General features: G+C 39.9%; 1 protein-coding gene across 1 annotated transcript in view; it reads left to right on the top strand.

The window, feature by feature from the left end:
• LOC124620089 (cohesin subunit SA-3-like) overlaps positions 1-23614 on the top strand; it is a 237036-nt gene that overhangs the window by 133897 nt on the left and 79525 nt on the right. The window contains exon 8 of the mRNA XM_047146758.1: positions 14006-14154. Coding sequence (XP_047002714.1) covers positions 14006-14154 — 149 coding nt within the window. The remainder of the gene's footprint in view (positions 1-14005; positions 14155-23614) is intronic.

The raw sequence follows: 23614 nt of genomic DNA, 5'->3' as shown, positions 1-23614 counted from the left end.
GTTTTTTTTTTGGTCTGTTTCTGACAAAGGCCTTGTTGGCTGAAAGCTTACTTCCTGACGGTCCTCTTGTTGTTCGTATTTGCGACTCGGCATCTGGAGAGTAGCAACTATTCTTTTCAAAATACTGCTACAGATAAGATTGAATTAGTGCAAAACTTCACCATCAGAATAAATGAGAAAAAATGAGTTAAATACCGTAAAAGGTTTTTTTCCTGAAAATTGTACCTTGATAAAAAGCCTAGAGTAACCAGTCATACTTGTGGATTGTCATTACATTGTCATGTGTTAAAATAAACATACCCATCATAACAAAACAATATCGTTTGAATTGAAGTCCCTTATCTGCAGAGGAGAAAAGATGTGTGCGAATTGCCATGTACCTGAGCTACTGAGAGGTCACTTCAAAATGTGTTGGGGGAATTTGACATTAAAAGTATCAACAAGTAACAATGGAAAATCCAGAATGGAATGTAACAATGTTATGGAAAGGAACGTTGCCACTCACCATGTAGTGGAGATGCCGAGTCATTGATAGGAACAACAAAAGGACTGTCACAAATAAGCTTTCAGCCAACAAGGCCTTCGTCAAAAAAGGATGACACACACACACACACTCACACACACACACACACACACACACACACACACACACACACACACACACGCGCACATGCAAATACAACTCACCCACATGTGTTCAATCTCTGGCAACTAAAACCACAATGTGAGCAGCAGCACCAGTGAATGATGGGAGTGAGGAGGAGGCTGGGGCTGGGAGGGGGAGAGATGTTAGGCTAGGGGTGAGTGATCGTGTAGTGCTGCTGGGGAGCTGCATTCTAAGTGGGCATGACAACCAACAAGCTGTCTGTCCGCATGAATGGCCACTGACAAACTGTGGCCATGAAACAAGTGGATCATGCTTTTGCTGAGCATGCTGCCCTACATGACATCCTTCATTTCAATGACTGCTTCACATCCTATGCCATATGGATCCTTCCCACCAACACCAGCATTTCTGAATTGCGCAGGTGGAACTCTCCCTGCAATATATCCTACTTTCCAATAAGTCTCCTGGCCTCAACCTTTGTTATTCATTGTCCTCTCACCCATCAGCCCCTTCCCTGTTCCAATTTCACCATTACACAGTCTTCTATTCCACCAGTGCACCTTTTGATTCTCTCCTTTTCTGCTACCCCCCCCCCCCCCCCCCTTCTTCACTGTCCTCCATCTGACCCCCTGACTGCACCTAGCTGCGCTGCCTACCCTCACTCACTCCATCCCTGCACACTCCCCAGCAGCACTTCACCATCCCCCACCCCTACCCTGCTATCCCTCCCCCTCCCTGCCGCAGCCCCCTCCTTACCCCCACCCAGTTGCCTCTCCCATCATGCACTGCTGCTGCTACTCATAATGTGGCGTCAGCTGCCAGAGACTGTTGAAATTTTAACATCTCCTCTGTCCACATGTTCACCAAACTTAACTTCAAGTCTTCTTCGTGTCTGCCCCACGTCAGAGGCATCACGGTCAGAACATTTAATTTTATGCACACCTGTTTCATGATAAATATTTTTTTTGTGAACTCTGTCAGTTAAAATTTACCGAAGATTATCTGTAGTTGAGACTGAAACCACTGTTTAATGTTGTGTAAAACTGATGCTTTACCTGTGCTAATTTTACCAAAATATACCAAACAAATTTATTTATTGTTTTTCCACATTTATTCGCTGAGTCAATTTTTCCGCTAATTCAATGTTATCAGAAATATTTGAAAATATATTTACTTTATGCCAAAATCATTAATTCTAAAAATGGTTACTTGGTTTTAGTTTTTAATTTAAATACCAATTTATCAAACAAATGTGTCATCTGCAGCAGTTCAGTCATTGGTCACATAAAATCAGATGTCAGCAGAGCACCTCCCATTTCCCTCATACCTTACAACTGCCACTTCCAACGTGGTTCCGATCTGCCTTGTTAGCTGCGTGATATGCTAGGTGGACTGCTAAACAAAGGGTCCCATGGTCGATTCCCAGTCGAGTCAGAGATTTTTCTTCACTTGAGGTTGGGTGTTACATTATCCTTGCATTCGTATCGTCATAACTGACATTACACTAGCAAGGTGGTTGTGGAGGGGGATTTTTTTTAGGGGGGGGGGGGGGCATCTTCTGTTAACACATTAACAACATTTGTCAAATGAACTGCCATCTTTGTGTGTTGTGTATAATGAAGCAACTGCTAACAGCGGATGTGGCAACATTGTAGTGGCAAGTGACAGTTGTCAACTATGAAGTAATTTCATTCGGACTATAGATGGCAGCATTCTAGGAAACAATATTGTGTCTATAAAGGAAACTGTTCATTAAACATTAGTGCAATCTATTTTAAGAGTATTGTTACCTGTGTTTAGATTCATTATAGAGAAGGCATGAGAATAGACATTAAATTAATTTAGAGGTGTGTTGCTATGCTCATAGCAGGTAAGTATAGCACATGTAAAGTGCAACAGAGTGCTTGGGGAACTTAAGTGGCAGTTTGTGGAAGAAAGATGACATTGCACTTGCTAAAACATGTTGGGTAGATGTAGTGTCTGTCTTTGAGGAAGTCCATGTGACAGTTCAGCTGCCACAATGGTGTATCTCTCATAGGTATAAGATAATTGAGATTAGGGGACTATACTGTGACATACAGACAGTCATTTTTTCCTCCCTCGGTATGCAAATTGGATAGGACAGAACATAGCCAATATTGGTACAGAGTATCTTCTGCAGTTGTTATCATGGTCTTCAGTCCAAAGACTGATTTGATGCAGTTCGTTACTCTATCCTGTGCAAGCCTCTTCATCTCTCCTATACACTGTTCAGTGACTCATGGAGTATATATGTTCAAGTAGATGTATATGAAGGTATATGTACAACCGGGTGGATAAACAATATGTTACTAAATGTCAGACCTCAGTCAGTCAAGTTTTCTGTTCACAAAAAACTGAAAATATAAGGGCTGATACTGAAACCAAATTGCAGAAATGCACACTTATTCTTTTGTTTTACAACTCCAGATGTTACACAGAAAAATGATTTAATCAGTCTGTTAATCATATCTCTGAATCTCTTGAGCACTTCATTCTCCACTCCTGTCGCCCTCCTCTTCTTAATCCCCGTCTCCCCTCCTCCTCCCACTCCCCCTCTTCCTCCTATACTTGATTCTCCTCTCCCACATGCTCTCCTTCCCTTTCCCCTCTCGTTCTCATTCCTCTCTCCTTCTCCCTTTCCATTTCCTTCTCTCTCCCTCCCCTCTCACCTCTCCTCTCACCTCACCTCTCCCTCCCCTTGCTTTGCTCCCACCCCTTGCTTTGCTCCCACCCCTTCCTCTCACCCTCACACTCTCTCTCCTCCTCTGCCCCACCCCCTCCCTCTCTACCTCACACACTCTCCTCCTCTGCACCACCCCCTCCCTCTCTACCTCACACTCCCTCTCCTCCTCTGCACCACCCCCTGCCTCTCTGTGTCACACCCCTCCCTCTCTATGTCACACCCCTCCCTTTACCCACTCCTCAACCTCCTCTCCTCCCTCTCTCCACCCCACATCCTCCTTCTCTCCTCTCTCTCTCCACCCCACATCCTCCTCCTCTCCTCTCTCTCTCTCCACCCCGCATCCTCCTCCTCTCCTCTCTCTCACCACCCTGCACCCTCCTTCTCTCCTCCCTCTCTTCACCCCACGCCCTCCTTCTCTCCTCCCTCTCTCCACACCACACCCTCCTTCTCTCCTCCCTCTCTTCACCCCACGCCCTCCTTCTCTCCTCCCTCTCCCCACACCACACCCTCCCTCTCACCCCCACACCTGTCCGTCTCTCCACTCACACACCTCCCTTTCACCACCCCAAACCCCTCCCTCTCACCCCCCCCCAAACCCCTCCCTCTCACCCCCGCCCCCGAACCCCTCCCTCTCACCCTCCAAACCCCTCCCTGTCACCCCCCCAAACCCCTCCCTGTCACCCCCCAGACCCTTCCCTGTCACCCCCCAGACCCTTCCCTGTCACCCCCCAGACCCCTCCCTGTCACCCCCCAGACCCCTCCCTGTCACCCCCCCAGACCCCTCCCTCTCACCCCCCAGACCCCCCCCCTCTCACCCCCCCCGGTCCCCTCCCTCTCACCCCACGGTCCCCTCCCTCTCACCCCCCAGACCCCTCCCTCTCACCCCCCAGACCCCTCTCTCACACCCCCCAGACCCCTCCCTGTCACCCCCAGACCCCTCCCTCTCACCCTCCCACACCCCTCCCTCTCACTCCCCTAAACCCTTCCCTTCACGCCCCCCCCAAACCCCTCCCTCTCACCCCCCCAAACCCCTCCCTCTCACCCCCCCCAAACCCCTCCTTCTCACACCCCTCCCTCTCCCCACCCACACCTCCCTCCCTCTCCCCACCCACACCCCCCTCCCTCTCTCCATCCACACTCCTCCCTCTCCCCACCCAAACCACTCTCCCTCTCTCCACCCACACCCCTCCCTCTCTCCACTCACACTCCTCCCTGTTCCACCCCTCCCTGTCTCATTACTCCCCTCTTCTCCCCCTCTCTGCTCCACCACCCTCCCCTGCCTCACTCAGTCCTATCCCCTCGCTTGCTCTCACTCTTAAATTACTTTTGGGTTCCAAAGTAAAAGTCTAGTAATAGCCTAAGAGGTATAGGAGTTATGTAAATTTCCTGGCTGTTTCTGCTGTTGACAAATAAAGCAACATTTGCTTCAAAAACTGGGCATATTTCCAAGATACTAATGTGTTGAATATTCTCCCTTTGCTATAGTTGGCTAAGCTAGATAGATCTCAACAGAAAATAAGAGAGTTATTTATGTCCAAATGTATTTCAGTCAGAGAATGTAATTTTAATATCTGACCTGCTCATGACGTGGTAATAATATCTTCAGTGCTCTGACAGTTGACAAAAAATGCAGAGAGCCACAAAGCTCTTCTTTTTTCCAGGTGAGACTAATAACTTTCCTTAACTGAATGTCGTTAACTTCAGTAATTTATGAAATAACTATGGGCCCAGTGACAGCAGATCTATAAATAAAACATTTCACTACAAAGCACTTATGCACAGAAATGCTGTTTGACAGACGCATTGAGAACTTGTTGCTGTTTACAACATTTCAGATGAAGTCTACTTTAAATATCAGTTTTCTGATTAAGCATATGACAGCTGGGGTTGCTTTGCCATCCCTCAAGTACAGTACAACTGTTAAAGTGTGCCATCCTGTCATTTCTCCAATGCTTTAGACATGCTTCCTGACTCTGTACTACCTGGATGCTGAATTTTGTGTTAACATTGAGAATACTTTACTTCTGTGAAAAATTGGCCAGTATTTCTTTCTTTAATTCTGGTCAATGGTGACAAGGAAATTGTTACAAGTCTGATGCTTTCAGTCCATAATAACCATCTTCAGATTGTTTACTTATTATTAAAGAGAGCTATTTGTCTTCGGTGGTTAGAGGAGGCTGCCGTTAATGGTAAGCACATAGGATATATGATTTGTTACTTCACAATAACTGAATCGTGCTGCATCAGCTGTTGTATTTCATCAGTGGCACTTGAGCTGCCCTCGGTGTGATAAAAGTTCAGTGTATTCCTTGCATTATTCTTTGAAACTGTTTGTACTGGCGTTCTCATCTTCCTACACCACTGCCTTTGTTTGTAACTGTGTCACAGCTTGTAAACACTGCCTGTACTAAGGAGAAAGACTATTACAATATTAGGAATACTATAGACAATCTAACCATTTTCAGTGGTGAATTATATTTATAGCAAAATCTTGGTGTGGACATAACCCCTTATCACTCAAAGGACAATTATCTTGTAAGCTTCACTCAGGTTTGCTCAGTGAAATTGATCAATAGTCTAGTTGCAGTCCAGGCTGTAAGTAGACATAACAGCATAAGTCGCAGCACCTGCAGAAGGTGGCTGGGTTGTTCATAGAAATATTGTGCATAAAATGGAAACAACAACTGAGTAGAACATCCAGAAGCATGCTATCAATCTTTTAAACAATTTATTCCACCCAAACAAAGTTGGTTTTGGATAAAAACATATATAGTGTGACACTGTCAGGCAGGTAATGTCTTGTATTTTATTGTGTGTACAAATGTAACAACAGAGAATTGTTTTCTATATTTCGGGAATATAGAGACAACATTCGTGGAGAAATTATCTTTGTAGATAGTAATTTACAGAAGAACATCATGTTTTTCTTCTTTTCTCATCAGTTTTCCTGTAGGAGTTCTCTGCGTGTGTGTCATGTTATAGGTGAGTAACATCCACACTTCTCTTCTGTCACTCCATTTGAAGATAAGAATTGTATTGGCAGACGTATGCAGGATTCATCATGTTTTCAGTATCTATTGAAATCCAGGCAAGTTCTGTCTGTTCAAACAAGTTACATGGTCATGCAGTTGTTCCATAGTTGTGAAGCCAGAAAAAAATGTGAGTTGTCAAAATATACCATGCTCCTAATACAAATAGTTCATCAGAATTATTGCTTCTATATTCCCAAATTATAGAACACAATTTTCTTTTGTTGCTTCTGTAAACACAATAAAATCCAAGACATTACCTGTCTGAGAATTGCAGCAGTTGACCATTTTGACAGTCTGTTGTGCTCATATGAATTAGTACGTACCAAGAGAGTGCAACTAAAATGCTCATGCTCTCTACAGGGCACTAATTTGACAAAATATCAATAATAGTGGTTCGTCTGTCTCTAGTGAGACACACAAGTGGTCAGAGTGGTGTCCGATAAAAAGTTTTGCAGCAGGCCATTGAGCCACAGTTAGTTATTATTATGTATATGCCTGTAGTGAAGGAGCTCACAGAATTTACTGAATTAGTTTTGTGTTTGTCACTGCAGTAATTCATCTGCAGAGAAACATGGAAGTCTGGAAAGTCAAGTGTACAAATAACTTTTAAGGTCAAAACTCGGAGTGACACAGAGAGTTGTGACTACCAGTGCTCAAGAAATATTCAGCAGGCACAAGGAAAACTCAGCCATAGATAGCTGCCTAAAACAAGACACCGGCAAAGGTAAAGGATTAAGCTGTGGAATCCGTAAAGTGTTCTTCTCGTCACCGTCATCTATGCCACATCGCTGCAACCATTCTTCCCTACACTGCACTGTCCATTTATTGATTATTTTGGTACTTCATTACTTCCAATAGAGCTTCAACTATTTTTTTCTTGGCCTCCTTGTGGTTTTCTTTACCAAAATATTTCCTTCCGACGTGTCTGTTAAAAACTTGTTTTGTCTTGATAAATGAGAAAAGTTTTTTCCCCTCCCTTTTTCCCCCCTACAAGGTTTAATTGCTGCTTTCAGGAGTGTACAGCTTTTAATAGGTATGTAGGACTGCACTCCTGTTGAATGCCTTTGACAGATTGTTTTCTTCTTTTCTATACTAAACAATTTGTTCTCAAACAATTGTCTTTGTTCATTGAAGAATGTTTAGTTGTTGCAGTTTTTCATGCTTTTCGTGATGCATATGTTGCTTTCTGTAATTAAGGTGCCTAAATAACAAAATTGATCAATATTTCCAATATTATTTATTTCAGTTTGGATGTTTACTTATTTATTTATTTTCGAGTTCTGTGGATCCTTGACACAAATGTATCACTAGGATGTAGAATGTGTCAGGTTATTACAGTAATAGCCACATGTAGATGATCATGAGGCAACCAATTTAACATATATAAGCAGATACATGAAAAAGGACATCCACATGTGGATGTGAGGTGTCCTACTCACTTTTGATTTGTGCACTCTTATAATTCTTGGTTTTTAACAATTGTTGTAAACTTTTTTATTAGTGCTGAGAATTTAGGAAGTTTTTTGTTCTTATGTTTCTCACTATTAGCTATTAAGGCAATGTCTCAACAAATCCAATGCAATAAATAGAAATTCCATTAGTCTTAACTCAAGAAGCTTTTCCTTTGAAGAGCCTTGCAGCTTTTTTGATGAAAATGTTAAACAAGTAATGGGGTAATGAGCACCTTTATCTTACGCCTTCTGTTGTTCTCCTTTAATCTACATTTCACACATTGTTTTAGTATATGTTTAATATTGTTCTTCCATCTTTACAATCTGAATCTGTATCTTTCAGTGCACTGAAGACTTTCTTCCTGCTAGTACTGTAAAAAGACCAAAAGGCTATGTGAATGTCCCTGTTTACATTTAACTTTGTCTCTAGTAAGCTACTGAGTATGATGATTGTTTCTCTGTTTCCTACTTTTTTGTGTAAAATGAAACTATCTTCTTCAGATTCGAGTTTCATTCTACATTTTACTCTTTTTTTATTTTATTCTTTATGTGAGTATAACTGCATGCAAAATGAGGCTTATTGTTCTGTAATTGGAAAAATTTGTTCTATCTCCTTCATGAATGACTATTGTCTTCTGCAGAACTACCTGGAAGAGAACCTTAATCATAACAACTGTTTATAATGTTGAAATGTTCAACTTTCATTTTTTTCCCCCACAATTGTACAAGAGCTCATCAGGTAGTGCCTCTGGACATAAAACTGCCATTGATCTGATTTCTTTCAGTGCTGCTTCAAATTCTGTTTTCGTAATTGCAGAGCCTGCTTCATCTGCCAGTCTTTCTTCTCTTTCTTAAATGTATGTGATGTCTGTCACTTTGTAAAACTCTTCCATCTGGGGATATTTCATCTGCGTTCAACAACAATACGGAAAGGACAGATTGGTACTCAACATTTAGAGGAGGCACTGAGTAACAGACAGGCACAGTGAGGAAGACTGCTAAACTGTTAAGCATTTGGACAAAGTCCTCCTTCTGAAATAGCAAACACACACATTCACACAGCTCACACACACACACACACACACACACACACACACACATGGTCACTGTTTCCAAGCGTTGGAGCCTGACTAATTACTGCATTGAGTAATATGCTGCTTGTTTATTTCTTATAACAGCTGATCTTGTCCTTGACTTGAATTGTAATTTCTTAATCTTTCTGTACACTTTATCACTCATGCCATTTTTATGTCTGTTCCTATATCCCTACAGATATCATTCATCCACTGGTCCAATGGCCCTCTACAGTTTTTGGGATTGTACTTTTCATGAACTTGTAGCTTTCTTAATTTCTTCTTGTGCTTCCTTTTTAGTATTTATTACTTTCCTGAATCTAATTTATTATGTTGTCATTCATAGAAAACTATGTTACATTTATTTTTGTCGAAGTACTTCTCCTATTGTTCTCTTATTTCCTCACTAAACAAATTTTATAGTATAAGATGGGGGAAATTAATCATGATCTTACGAATAATTTCACTCCTCTATGAATGACTTTAGAGTTCAGAATGGATCTAGCTTTCCCAGTTTTACTGTCATGTTAATGCTAAGCTAAGTTGGGATGTTGAAAATATGTATGAAAAGTTTGGCATTTTGCAGTTCTGTGCTGTAACAAATCTGATGTATTCTGAGCTGTAATAGCTGTTTGATGGAGTAATAGGGTAGAAAGCTGATTATGAATCTTGTGAAATATTACTATACTGGTGAAAAATAATGTAAATTACCTGGATGGTCAGAAGAATAATTTATTATTGTACACCAATCATCAGAACACTGAAATTATTATAAATAGAATAGAACACAAGCCTAAATTCAGGAAGAAGTAAGGTAGTCATGGGCTGTGTTCTTTATTTGTTATGTCTAATATATACATCAAAGACATCACATAAATTGTGGAACTGAACAAGGTGGCACAATGGTTAGCACACTGGACTCGCCTCTGGGAGGAAGACAGTTCAAACATGCATTCGGCCATCCAGATTTGGGCTTTCGTGCTTTCCTTAAATCACTTCAGGCAAATGCTGGGATGGTTCCTCTAAAAGAGCATAGCCAATTTCTTTCCCCCATCCTTCCCTAACCTGAGCTTGTGCTCTGTCTCTAATGACCTTGTTGCCGGCAGAACATTATACACTAATCTCCTCCTCCTAAATTGTGAAACAGGTAACGTAAGAGATTAAAATTCATTTTAGGGTTTGTGCATAATGACGAATTATGAACATCATGTAGGGTTTCATTTACTTTGTCTGCTAAGAACTCTTTATGTTTTATCTGCAATTACAATGCAGATGTAGAAAAAAGATCCACACTCTAAGATTGTCTAGAGAGTCTGTTTTGGTTTTAAGGTGCTACCCTGAGGGTCATCATCATCTTCTTCTTGGACAGTTTCCAGCCTCTGGCCGGGCCTGTTTGGAACATAAGCCTCTCCATCGTCTTCTGTCTTGCCACCATCTCTCGGTCTTCATTTTGGTCCAATCTCCTCCTTTCTTCTGGGTGCATTCCTCCACTCTTTTCAGCAACCTGTCTCTCAGTCTTCCTCTTGGTCTCTTTCCTTCCAGTTTCATCTTGTGTATCCTCCTGGGTATCCTCTTCTACTCCATTCGGTTAATATGCCCATGCCATCTCAGCTGTGTTGTCTCTATCACCTCCTGTAATGGTTCCACCTTCATTAACTCTCTGATCCTCTCATTTCTTAACGTGTCTACCTTTTTCACTCCAGTACTGTTCCTCAAGAATTTCATCTCACTTTTTTTGTACTTTGCTTTTCTCTCTTCCTTTCATAACCAAGGTTTTGGATGCATATGTCAGGATCGGGACATAGTATATAACTCTTGCTCCATATCAGGCTTCTGACACTCTACTGAAATGCTTCTGCTTTTCTCCCCTGCTCGTTTATTTCTCTGTTGTTTTTTTCCATTTTCCTGTATCAGGCTTGCTAGGTACTTGAAACTCAACTCTCCTCAATCATTCCACACCAGTTGTTATTCCATTTGTTCTTCTCTCCTTCATTCTTGTTGTGATAATCATCTCACTCTTACTTATACTAAATTTCATCCCATATTCTAGTGCTGTTCATTCCCATTTGTCGAACTGCTCTTGTACTTCCTCCTCCTTATTCCCCCAAATCATCGGATCATCTGCAAACCTGATGGTATCCTGTGTTAATACTTTCAGGACCTGTTAAATGTCTCACTAAACATTTTTGAAGCTTGTGCTACCTCTACACTTTGCACTCTGTGTTTCAGATATGACCAAAACCTATCATTAGCAGTTCCTCTTATTATCAATTATTCTAGCTTTTCTAGTATAAAATTACAGTCAGCAGTATCATATGCTTTGAATAGATCTAATACTATGCCTGTTATACTGCCATCCTTGCCTCGTAACATCAAGCATGTGTAAGGCAAGTCTGTTGGTATCTTTCTTATTTGTGTTGCATAATATTGACCTAACAGACAACATTCACAACCACCTCACGCTTTCTGCAGATGATGCAGTTATCTATAATCAAATAAATAAATAAAAAGCTGCAGAGACATGCAGTCATGTCTGGGTAAGATTTCAAAATGGTGCGAAGATTGCCAGCTTGTTAAATGTAGAATACACTTTGCAAAACTAAAATATCAGTGACTGACAATTGGTGTTTGGTGTAACCATTTGTAGGGGTATGAAGAGGAATGACAGCATATGCATGTTGTAGTTAAAGCATCTGACAGACTTTGGTTTTTTGAAATGATACTGGGGAAATGCAGTCATTCTACAAAGAAGAGTGCTAACAAATCAATAGTGCATCCCAGCTTAGAATACTGCTGAAGCGTGTAGGACTCTATACTAGTTAAGGCTAACAGGAGATAATGAACTTACACAAATAAGTGTATCATGGTTTGTCACAGGTTTCTTTGATCGTAGGAGAGTGTCAATCCAAATGCTGAATAACCTAAATTGCTGACTCTTGAAGACAGACAGCCCACAAAAACTTAATTACAAATTTTGAAAACCATTTTTAAATGAAAATAATCTAGAGATACTCTTCTGCATCCTATGCATCACCCCTACAGGGATCGTAGAGAAAAAATATATTAATTTTAGCTTTCTCAGAGGCACATAAGTTGTCTTTCTTCCTGCACTCCATAAGCATTTGGAATGGGAAGAATCCCTAACATGTTATAGCACCCTCCACCATGCACTTTTGACAGAGTATGTATATATGTGGTGAAAACAATTTCTACAATATGTCATATGTCAAAAAAAGTGAAAGTCTTGTAGTGAATGGGATTTTCAATTTGTAGTGTACTTGAGACAAGAAAAACCAAAATGTTAATGACAACTGCTACAGGAGTTGCCAGCTGAATGATCATCCTGCTTTTACTTTTGCATGTAGCTTGCCATTGGTGCAGATAAACATTATTCTTACCTACATTTTAATCCGTCGCCCTTGTTACGGGAAAGGGGTAAAACTCAATGGCTGTATCTTTGATTTTCTTTAGCCTTTTCAAGCCAGCATTGTAGTATGTGTTTGAAGGCTGGCCTCTGGAGTTCCTGTAACAATGCTAACATTTTGACCCACTCAAGCAGATGATCTGCTACATAAGTGAGTTCTTTATGCCATTCACAGCATAGTACTAAATGTTTGGCAAATCTGTGATTGCCCATTTACTTCTGGGAATAGTACTGAGATATCTTGCAAATTTCACTTGATACTTACTTGTCATTTTGATGAAATACTCGTAATAATTCTCGTCTAAGATGTGACACTAAGTTAGTAAATTTAATTATTTTGAGTTGAAGGTGATCAGTCTTCACATAAACCAGAACAAATGTCATATTTTGTGTTGCATACACTGTATTCTAGAGACCTTTGTGATAGTAAGAGATTATTCACCATGTTAATACCTGGTTCACTCAGTGGGAGCATCTTCTGATGTGAAGGCTGCCTTATTTGCTGTTTTAGATGTTGGGAGACAAGTCTAATTTATTCTTTTCTTCCGCCCCCCCCCCCTCCCCCTTCCCACCTTCTTAACAGTTGTCAATTTTTTTTTTATTCTGTACCTCATAAGGTTACTGATATATGGCTGCATTGGGAGTACCAAGATACTAAATCCTGAAGAAATACGAAAGAACTGATAAATTCTTGGGATTCATTTCATCATTTCAGGACCAATCAGTTTCAGAAAAATTACAGAAGGAATCAACAGACTGATTAAGATTGTTTTTCTGTTTCAGATCTGGAGGTGTAAAACATGTGAAACTGCATAAGTACATACTTCCTATATATCTAAATTTTTGTACCAGCCTCCATATAGTCACTTTGTTTGATTGCTGTGCCACATTGCCTAATTTGTTAACAGGGTTTCTTCAAGCATCTGCCTGGTTTTTTTCAAGCATCTGGTCGTACCAACACACTTTTGTGATATTTGTGAAGTGCTACTTGTATACAGGACAAGAATACAACATGCCTCCCTCTCCCAAGACACAAACACATGCAATTTCAAGGCCAAGTCATACAGATTCATTTTGTGCAAGAATGTTGTGCATAACCTCCTTCTTTCATTAAAATTAAACATGTGTTGTAAGTTAAATATGCAATGTACATTATCCATTAGTAATTGCTGAAAATTATAATCATGGTGTAAATGCAGTTGTCACATAGCTCATTTTACCATTCCTGTGTTAACATTTTCTGATGCTGGCACTGCAACCACCAAATTCTTTTCCATTCATGAAAGTGAAAGTTTTGACCAGACAGGCTGCTACATTTTTATGATACATTGTATGGTATTCATTGAGTTTATAACAGTGATCTCACATGGAAGGTTGCACAACAACAATAAACAACTTCTTAGTTACCAAAGTGAAGCAATAATCAGCATTGTAGATCATATATACAACATGAAAGCAACACCTGGGCAGTGGCCAACATTTGGAACTTGCTGTACCAAGGGCCATTTCTCAAGCATGAAGTGTTCCAAGGTGGATCTAATATAAGATGGTACTGCATGAAGAAGTCTGAAGGAGACCTTTATGTAGCAGTTGGTTTCAGGTGATTGTTTGATAATGCTATTTGATATAATGTTAAAACATTTGTACAATGTGCTTGCTAAAAGAAAATACACATCCATAAACTTATTTTCAGTTAAATTTTGTTGTTGCACAGGCACACGTTTCACAGATCCATCAGAAGAATCAGTAAGTGAAACTACATTGGACGAACGTAAAAGGATGTTGAAAGGGTACTGGAGTTTGATATCTTGCTGGACATTACCCATTGATTCTGCAGAATTCATATTCAAGCACTATGCACAGGTATGGTCATCATAAAACACTAGCCTTAAACTTATGTCTATTGATTATAGAAGTGTAAATTCATGTTAGCCATTTAAGTCACTGTTGAGAGATTTTATTTTTAATTGTAACTTGAGTGAATTTGACACTTCCAATATACCACAAAGGAATTATCTGAATGGGATGGAAATTGGTAGATGTGATCTACACGTGCAGACCAACTAATGATGGCAATTTCAGAAAAATTGTGAATGATTTACTCAAGGAAAAAAGCTTCACAAATTGGGTAAGTCAGTAATGCATTGGTCCACCTCTGGCTTTTATCCAAGCATATATTGATGGTATATATTGATGGCATTGTTGGATGACCTCACAAGGGACATCATGCCAAATTCTGCCCAGTTGGCAAGTTAGATTGTCAAAATCCCAAGCTGGTTGCAGGACCCTGCCCATAATGCTCAAAACATTCTCAGTTGGGGAGAGATCTGGAGATCTTGCTGGCCAAGGGGAGGTTTGGAAAGCATGGAGAAAAGCAGTAGAAACTCTCACTGTGTGCTAGCAGGTGTTGTCTTGCGGAAATGTAAACCCAAGATGCCCTTGAATGACAACAGAATGGTATGTAGAAGGTCAGTGTGACATACTACCACTGTGCTGTAAGGGTGCAACAAATGACAACCAAAGTGGTCCTGCTATGAAAAGAAGTGGCACCCAACACCATCACTCCTGTTTGTCAGGCCTTATGGTGAGTGACAGTCAGGTTGGTGTACCACCACTGTCTGGGACATCTCCAGGCATGTCTTCTGTGGTCATTAGGGCTCAGTTTGAAGTGGGACTCATCACTGACGACAATTCTATTCCAGTCAGTGAGAACCCAGGCCGTATACATGTTTGAAGATGCCCCAGACAGCTGTGAGATAATAAACTGCCTGTTGCTCTCCATAGGCCCAGCTGTGAGTGATAGTCTGTGGTGCCATATATCAGGACCCCTTTGATTATGATCCACAGCACCCTTACAGCACAATGATAGATTGACGATACTCTCCACCCCATTTTGTTGTCCTTTGTGGCATGTCATCCGTGGCTCATATTTCAGCAAGATAATATCCACCTGCACACAACGAGAATTTCTGCTGTTTGTCTTCCTGCTTGCCAAACCCTACGTTGGTGAGCAAGGTTGCCGGATCATTCCCCAATTCAGAACGCTTGGAGCATTGTGGGTGTGGCCTTGCAACTACCTCAAAGTTTTGATGATTAATGTACCAGCTGGCACACAACACTTTGGTGCATTGTGCTTACTACCTGAGCCCCCATCTTACTCTGTTACTCGCTCCTGTGAACGGGAATGTGTTATGCAGATCTTGGTGCCTCTCGCGTCCACCTAGAAAAGGTAACCTGAAGATGCCCAAATAAGGCGAAATGCATCGTTGGAAAATATAAAAAAACTAAAATTGCAACCAAGATTGTTTTTAACCAATACCAATAAGACAGATTGTATTGTTTTGTATTATTTTCATTGGTCCTATTGTCTACAAAGCAACCTATGCATAAGACATTAGACAAGTCAGGTTATAAGTATACAGCTGAAAGTCATTTCTAAGCATGCTTATCTAAGGTTACAATAGTGCACTTTATACATCAGTATTTATGTAACGTAACATACTTCATAAATTTAAATGTTCTTCAGTGAAGTGAAAGCAGTGATGCTATAAATACTTGCACAGAAATATTTCCAAACTTTGTGGAGAATTAAACATTTATATTGACAGGTAAGCGTACTTATTGTGGGTCAAAGCAGCTTGAGAACTTGCAGCCGTAAATCTGCGTCTTTTTCTCACTTCTGATTGTGAGAGGAAAGAGGCAGATGGCTGGTTAAGAAGTGTTGGGTCAAAGAGCACAACTGTTCGAGCTTTGTTGTTGTTGTGGTCTTCAGTCCAGAGAGTGGTTTGATGCAGCTCTCCATGCTACTCTATCCTGTGCAAGCTTCTACATCTCCCAGTACTTACTGCAACCTACATCCCTCTGAATCTGTTTAGTGTATTCATCTCTTGGTCGCCCTCTACGATTTTTACTCGCCACGCTGCCCTCAAATGCTAAATTTGTGATCCCCTGATGCCTCAGAACATGTTCTACCAACCGGCTCCTTCTTCTTGTCAAGTTCTGCCACAAACTCCTCTTCTCCCCAATTCTTTTCAATACCACCTCATTATTTATGTGATCTACCCATCTAATCTTCAACATTCTTCTGTAGCACCACATTTCGAAACCTTCTATTCTCTTTCTGTCCAATCTATTTATCGTCCATGTTTCACTTCCATACATGGCTACACTCCATACAAATACTTTCAGAAACGACTTCCTGACATTTAAATCTATACTCGATGTTAACAAATTTCTCTTCTTCAGAAACGCTTTCCTTGCCATTGCCAGTCTACACTTTATATCTTCTCTACTTCGACCATCATCAGTTATTTTGCTCCCCAAATAGCAAAACTCCTTTACTACTTTAAGTGTCTCATTTCCTAATCTAATTCCCTCAGCATCACCCGACTTAATTCGACTACATTCCATTATCCTCATTTTGCTTTTGTTGATGTTCATCTTATATCCTCCTTTCAAGACACTGTCCATTCCGTTCAACTGCTCTTCCAAGTCCTTTGCTGTCTCTGACAGATTTACAATGTCATCGGCAAACTTCAAAGTTTTTATTTCTTCTCCACAGATTTTAATACCCACTCCGAATTTTTCTTTTGTTTCATTTACTGCTTCCTCAATATACTTATTGAATAACATCGGGGGTAGGCTACAACCCTGTCTCACTCCCTTCCCAACCACTGCTTCTCATTTATGCCCCTCAACTCGTATAACTGCCTTCTGGTTTCTGTACAAATTGTAAATAGCCTTTCGCTCTCTGTATTTCACCCCTGCCACCTTCAGAATTTGAAAGAGATTGTCGAAAGCTTTCTTCAAGTGTACAAATACTAGAAACATAGGTTTGCCTTTCCTTAAACTATGTTCTAGGATAAGTCGCTGGGTCAGTATTGCCTCACGTATTCCAACATTTCTATGGAATCCAAACTGATCTTTCTCGAAGTCGGCTTCTAGCAGTTTTTCCATTCATCTGTAAAGAATTTGTGTTAGTATTTATTAGCCATGACTTACTAAACCAATACTTCGGTAATTTTCTCACCTGTCAACGCCTGCTTTTTTTGGGATTGGAATTATTATATTCTTTTTGAAATGTGAAGAGATTTTGCCTGTCATATATCTTGCTCACCAGATGGTAGAGTTTTGTCATGGCTGGCTCTCCCAATGCTATCAGTAGCTGTAATGGAATTTTGTCTATTCCTGGGGCCTTGTTTCGACTTAGGTCTTTCAGTGCTCTGTCAGACTCTTCACACAATATCGTAATTCCCATTTCATCTTCATCTATGTCCTCTTCCATTTCCATAATATTTGCCTCAAGTACACTGCCCTTGTATAAACCCTCTATCTATTCCTTCCACCTTTCTGCTTTCCCTTCTTTGCTTAGAACTGGTTTTCCATCTGAGCTCTTGATATTCATACAGGTTGTTCTCTTTTCTGCAAAGGTATCTTTAATTTTCCTTTAGGCAGTATCTGCCTTACCCCTAGTGGTATATGCCTCTACATCCTTACATTTGTCCTCTAGCCATCGCCACTTAGCTATTTTGCACTTCCTGTTGATCTCATTTTTGAATTGTTTGTATTCTTTTTTGCCTTCTTCACTTACTGCAATTTTGTATTTTCTCATTTCATCAATTAAATTCAATGTCTCTTCTGTTACCCAAGGACTTCTACTAGCCCTCATCTTTTTACCTACTTGATCCTCTATTGCCTTCACTATTTTGTCTCTGAGAGCTATCCATTCTTCTTCCACTGTATTTTGTGCCCCCATATTTGTCAATTGTTCCCTAGTGCTCTCTCTGTAACTTTCTACAACTTCTGGTTCTTTCAGTTTATCCAGGTTCCATCTCCTTAAATTCCCACCTTTCTGCAGTTTCTTCAATTTTAATCTACAGCTCACAAGCAAAATTCTGCCAGGCGGCATCCTCTTTCATTCCTTATGCCCATTCCATATTCCCCCACTACTTTTCCTTCTCTTCCTTTTCCTACTATCGAATTCGAGTCCCCCAAGACTTTTAAATTTTTGTCTCCATTCAGTATGTGAATAATTTCTTTTACCTCATTGTACATTTCTTCAATCTCTTTGTCATCTGCGGAGCTAGTAGGCATATAAACTTGTATTACTGTGGTAGGAATGGACTTCTTGTGTATCATGGCTACAATAATGCATTCAGTATGCTGTTCGTAGTAGCTTACCAAGTTCCTATTTTTTTTATTCATTATTAAACCTACTCCTGCATTACCCATATTTGATTTTCTGTTTGTAAACCTGTGTTCACCTGACCAGAAATCTTGTTCCTCCTGCCACCGAACTTCACTAATTCCCATTATACCTAACTTTCACCTATCCATTTCCCTTTTAAAATTTTCTAACCTACCTACCCGATTACGGGATCTGACATTTTACACTCCGATCCGCGGAACGCCGGTTTTCTTTCTCCTGATAATGATGTCCTCCTGAGTAGTACCCACCCGGAGATCTGAATGGGGGACTATTTTACCTCTGGAATATTTTTCCCTAAGAAGTCGCCATCATCATTTAATCATACAGTATTGCTACATACCCTCAGGAAAAATTACAGCTGTAGTTTCCTCTTGCTTTCAGCAGTTCACAGTACCAGCACAACAAGGCGGTTTTGGTTAATGTTACAAGGCCAGATCAGTCAATCATGCAGACTGTTGCCCCTGCAACTACTGAAAAGGCTGCTGCCCCTCTTCAGGAACCACACGTTTGTCTGGCCTCTCAACAGATATCCCTTCATTGTGGTTGCACCTGTGGTACAGATATCTATATTGCTGAAGCATGCAAGCCTCTCCACCAATGGCAAGGTCCATGGATCAATGGGGTGGAGGGGGGCTTTAAGAACTGGAAAAACTACACCATTTCTTCTACCGTTCCCTGTCCTCAAGGCTTTTTAGCATGTTACCAAATAAAGAGCTTATTCTGAAAGTCACTGATGCTCATTTATGGTGTCACTATTGTTCATTTGTGGTGCAGTAACAACATCCAGCAAAAATATAGAGTGCACTTAAACGAAACACACAGTGTTTAGTTAGAACACCCTGACTTGAAATTCAAGCCATTTACCTCAGTTGTCAATTGTCCAAATAGTATAAAGTTCACAATTAATGGCCTAAGAACAAAAGAAATCTCATTTTAGTAATTTTTGGGTTCAGAAAAAAAGGAAAGTTGTGTGATGTATTATCTATGCTCACAGGGAGGAAGGAACTTGAAATAACATGTTTATATTTCTAAAAGCCTTGAGTTTCAGAGTTTGGAGATTTAACACGGGCTCTCTAAAAATCCAAATTCTAGCATTCTAGCCCACAAAAATATTCAGAAATTGAAGGTGACTACACCATGAATAAATTTTAAATTCAACTTGTGACACAGTCAGTTAAATAGAAGTCCAAGAGACATAGCTGCACACAAATTTTCTCAGTGTGGAACAGACTAAGTGAAACATACTTAAAACTTATTGCAGTAATAATATCAGTATTTCCATGCACCTGTGTCAGTTAATTTTGATGTTTGAACCCTATACAGTTGTTTTGAAGACATCATTAGAAACAAACACGCTACAAAAATCTAACATCCAGAACAGGAGGATTCCATAAGAAAATCAACCAAAGTACTTGTGCCACACGTTCCACACTGCTGATGAGAGATATTGTCATGTGGCACTTTCGCTGCCTGCCTTACGGCATCCTCATGTTCTAAATGCTCATAGTACTGATGGCATTTGATTTTTTTGGCGCATCAGGTTCCTTATGATGGGGCTACACAGTCTTGGAGTCAATTATATACAGATTGAAAATCAAAATAAATTTTGATGAAGTTGTATGGAAATGTTGACGTTACTGATGCAATAAATTAAAAACTTAAGAGAAGTCTATATGCATGTCCTTCCCACAATGGACACCAAGAAAATATTTTAAAGTTGTCACATATTCACTAGAGTTGTGCCATTAACTGATGGGCCAACAGGATACACTTACTATACGCTGATTAAAATTACTTTGTGATTGATGTTTCAGGAAGTCAAATGGTAGGGGCCAGCCACCAGCCAATCGTAGTTCTTTCTCAAGTTCTACGTGCTTGCTGTGTTGCCTGTTTTGTAGTTACATGCCGCACATTGTGGAAGTGCAGCTGGCTAGGCACCAGCAACAGTGGTCCCACCACTGCAATCTATCAATCACAAAGTAACGCAATTGTTGCTCGTTGCTCTGTTCACCGATTGTAATGATGGAGTGTTGATGAGAGACCACAACTCACAGAGAGAGGAGCCGAAACAAAATGATACTGTCCAGTGATGCAGTCCAATGATACAGTATAATGTGATAATTCCTTTCTAGGCAAACAATGTTGAAACAATCCAAGCTGAAATGGTAGAAGGTTTCTGTGTTAAGTTACAGGATCAGGTGTGAGTGCTGCACGTGCAGATGTTGGTGTAAAATAACTAAAAAATCAGACTATTACATACTGAAGTTTCAAATCAGTTAGTCATACAGTTTGGGCATGCATGCCATAATAACATGATAAAAAGAAAAAAAAAAAAAAACATAAACATACTGGTGACACAACATTGACAATTATGCATTAATAAAGTAGTTGGTATGACTTTCCCTGCACCTGTCTGTACCTCATGGGATCATTACATTTTAAGTTAGTGTAGTTTAAAATATGGTAAACTTGTCATTTCAGTATATATGCACATAATCAGTCATAAATTAATATTAAATGATACAAGGGATAATCTGATGAATGGTACCACCAGAATGCATGTTTAAAGATGATGCTACAACATACTCCACTTTCATCAACAGTATAATTGAAAGGTAGAAAAATAAAATTGCTACTTCCCATAAAGATAGCACATAAGTTGCAGACAGGCACAGTTAAAACACCCTTAACATAAGCTTTTGGCCTCAGCCTTTGTCAGAAAAAGAGAAACACATACCAATCGTTCACACTAGCAAGCACACCTCATGCATACATGACCACCAACTCTGGCAGCTTGGACCAGAATGCAGCTACGGTAACATGCTATCCCCACAGCCTCCACCCAACACTTTCCACCCATCTGTCCTGCTAACTCCTCCCCATTCTTGTCTCCCATGCTCTTTGTTTGCCACCTTCCACCAACACACCCACCTGTCTTTCTTGGCGCTCTTCTTTTTCGCTCCATTTTTCCCACCTTCCTACCCCACAATCTCCTGATGCTGTGCCCGTTGGCATCTCAGCAAAAAGCTAATGTCGTGACAAAAGAATGGAAAAATTTGATGAAGAAACTGTGTGAATGTAGAAAGGTAGCTCTAATAGTTTGCCCATCATGCAAGAACACTTTGTGCTTTCAATGTTTATATGATGATTACCACCGAAAAAACTGTACATCTCACAACAAAAAGTAAATTTTTGTGTCTCTTGCACAACCAGTATGACTGTTGATAACAATTTTTTTTAGTCACTTGACCCATATTTTTAAATGATTAAACATTACAGTATGTGAATTAAAAAGAACTAAAACCAGATGGAAAAAGATTCCCAAAGAAAAAAGAATGACAGGAAGATAGTATGAGAACAAACAAAAAATTAATATGATGGTTAAAATGAAGTGGCAGAGGATTATAAAATTTAAAAACATTACATTTAAAACAAATAACTGAAGAAAAAAAAAATGATGGAAGTCATTTCGATAAAAATTAAAAATAGAAAATTGAAAGGAATGTGAGAGAATTCGAATGGACCACCTTCATTTTACCATTCTTGTAAGCTGCCTTTACATTACGATGGTAGTCAAATGAGTGATGTTAAATTAATGTTCTAGATGAAGAGGCTAAATATTTTTCTTGGCGTTTACTCGTGAACGGGGGCCCACCACAGTGAATGGCTTCAGGATGTGATACCTGGAATCCTAATCCACACCACCATATAGTTGGTTACAAAAAGTCAGTCCCACCAGTGGGGACTCTCCTTGTCAGCCTTTTTGGAAATGCTTCCACCCTTGGCCCAAAAGGCAATGATCATGCCCTTTTGGACCTCAGATAAATCACTCCATTTCTGCATTACAACAATGACTGCACTGTTTGCGGTGTCCCCCTGACATGCTTTTTATACCCTCCACTGCTAGTGCTACTATCTGTCACTTGTGAGTGGTTATTGCACATTGACATTGAACATAGGTATAGTAGTCACAGTAATGCAATCAGACTGTGTATCACATCAACTTTCCAAGCAGGCTACATTCACTGAGCTTTTTTAGTGTTGTTTACAGCTATGTAAGCACATAATGAGGTGTTTAGTTCTAATAATTATATGCAGTGTCGGTGGCTCAGTGTTCATTTGCAGCCTCAGTCATGTCGCTGATGTGTAATAGTGATTTCTGAATTTTTGGAGGTTTTAAATTAAAGGCTAATTGGTAATAATCCCCTTTTTTATTCTTCATCAGGTGACTTTTTCCAGAAAATGCACTTCATAAGAATCTTGATTTTAAGAAAACCATAGGAAAAAGCTCTTCTTGCCCGTCGTGAAGTTACGTAATGAAAGAGCTAAAAGAGACTTTTAGTTGTCATATCTGAATAAGAAATGGCATAAATTTTTTTCATGTGAAAGCTTCAGGAAAACTGTCTTGCAGTTAGTTGACATGCATTCTTAAATAGATTCTCTTTTGGCATTATAACATTCCAGAACAACCAACTTCTCAAATGTTTTACAGATTATTATATAAAACTGAATGAAAATTTATATTTTTTATCTATAATTTAAATGCAACAAAACAGCAATTTTACTTTTTAGTTTAATTTCAATTATATTTCCAAACATTTCCAAAATGTGAGGTGTATGCATTATTTTTTTACATTCATATTTTCGAACTTTTTTCCTTTATGTAACTTTTTTTATTGCAATTTCCTACTTAATGTCAGTCAACAAGATGAATGCAAGGTGATGAATAATAAATTATCATTTTTAAGCTTTAGTTGAAAGTGTTGTTTATTTTGAATGTTAATTAACTTTTAAGTCTGTACTTAACAGAAAATATAAATTAAAAACCAATACTAATTAATGTGAACTATAATGCAGATATGAACTATTTCTTCCTGTTGTTGTCTGTTTACTCCAAATGAAACTACAAGATGATTTTGTAACGACGAACACTGGCAGCCGGAACTGCAGCCCAGAATCCAGAACCAGGCCACCGTCCACCAGGCAATGCCCTGCCAGCTCAGCAGACATGGCTTCCACAGCCAGTGCTTCTGTGTGAGTGACATCATGTAGATTTGTGTCGCATGATCGACCAACCTACTAATCGTGCAATGCCAAACCATTGACCCTACTCCA

This window comes from Schistocerca americana, chromosome 6 (assembly GCF_021461395.2).
Source record: "Schistocerca americana isolate TAMUIC-IGC-003095 chromosome 6, iqSchAmer2.1, whole genome shotgun sequence".
NCBI lineage: Eukaryota > Metazoa > Arthropoda > Insecta > Orthoptera > Acrididae > Schistocerca > Schistocerca americana.
The sequence above is the reverse complement of the archived record's forward strand: the minus strand, read 5'-3'. Positions and strand labels throughout refer to the sequence as shown.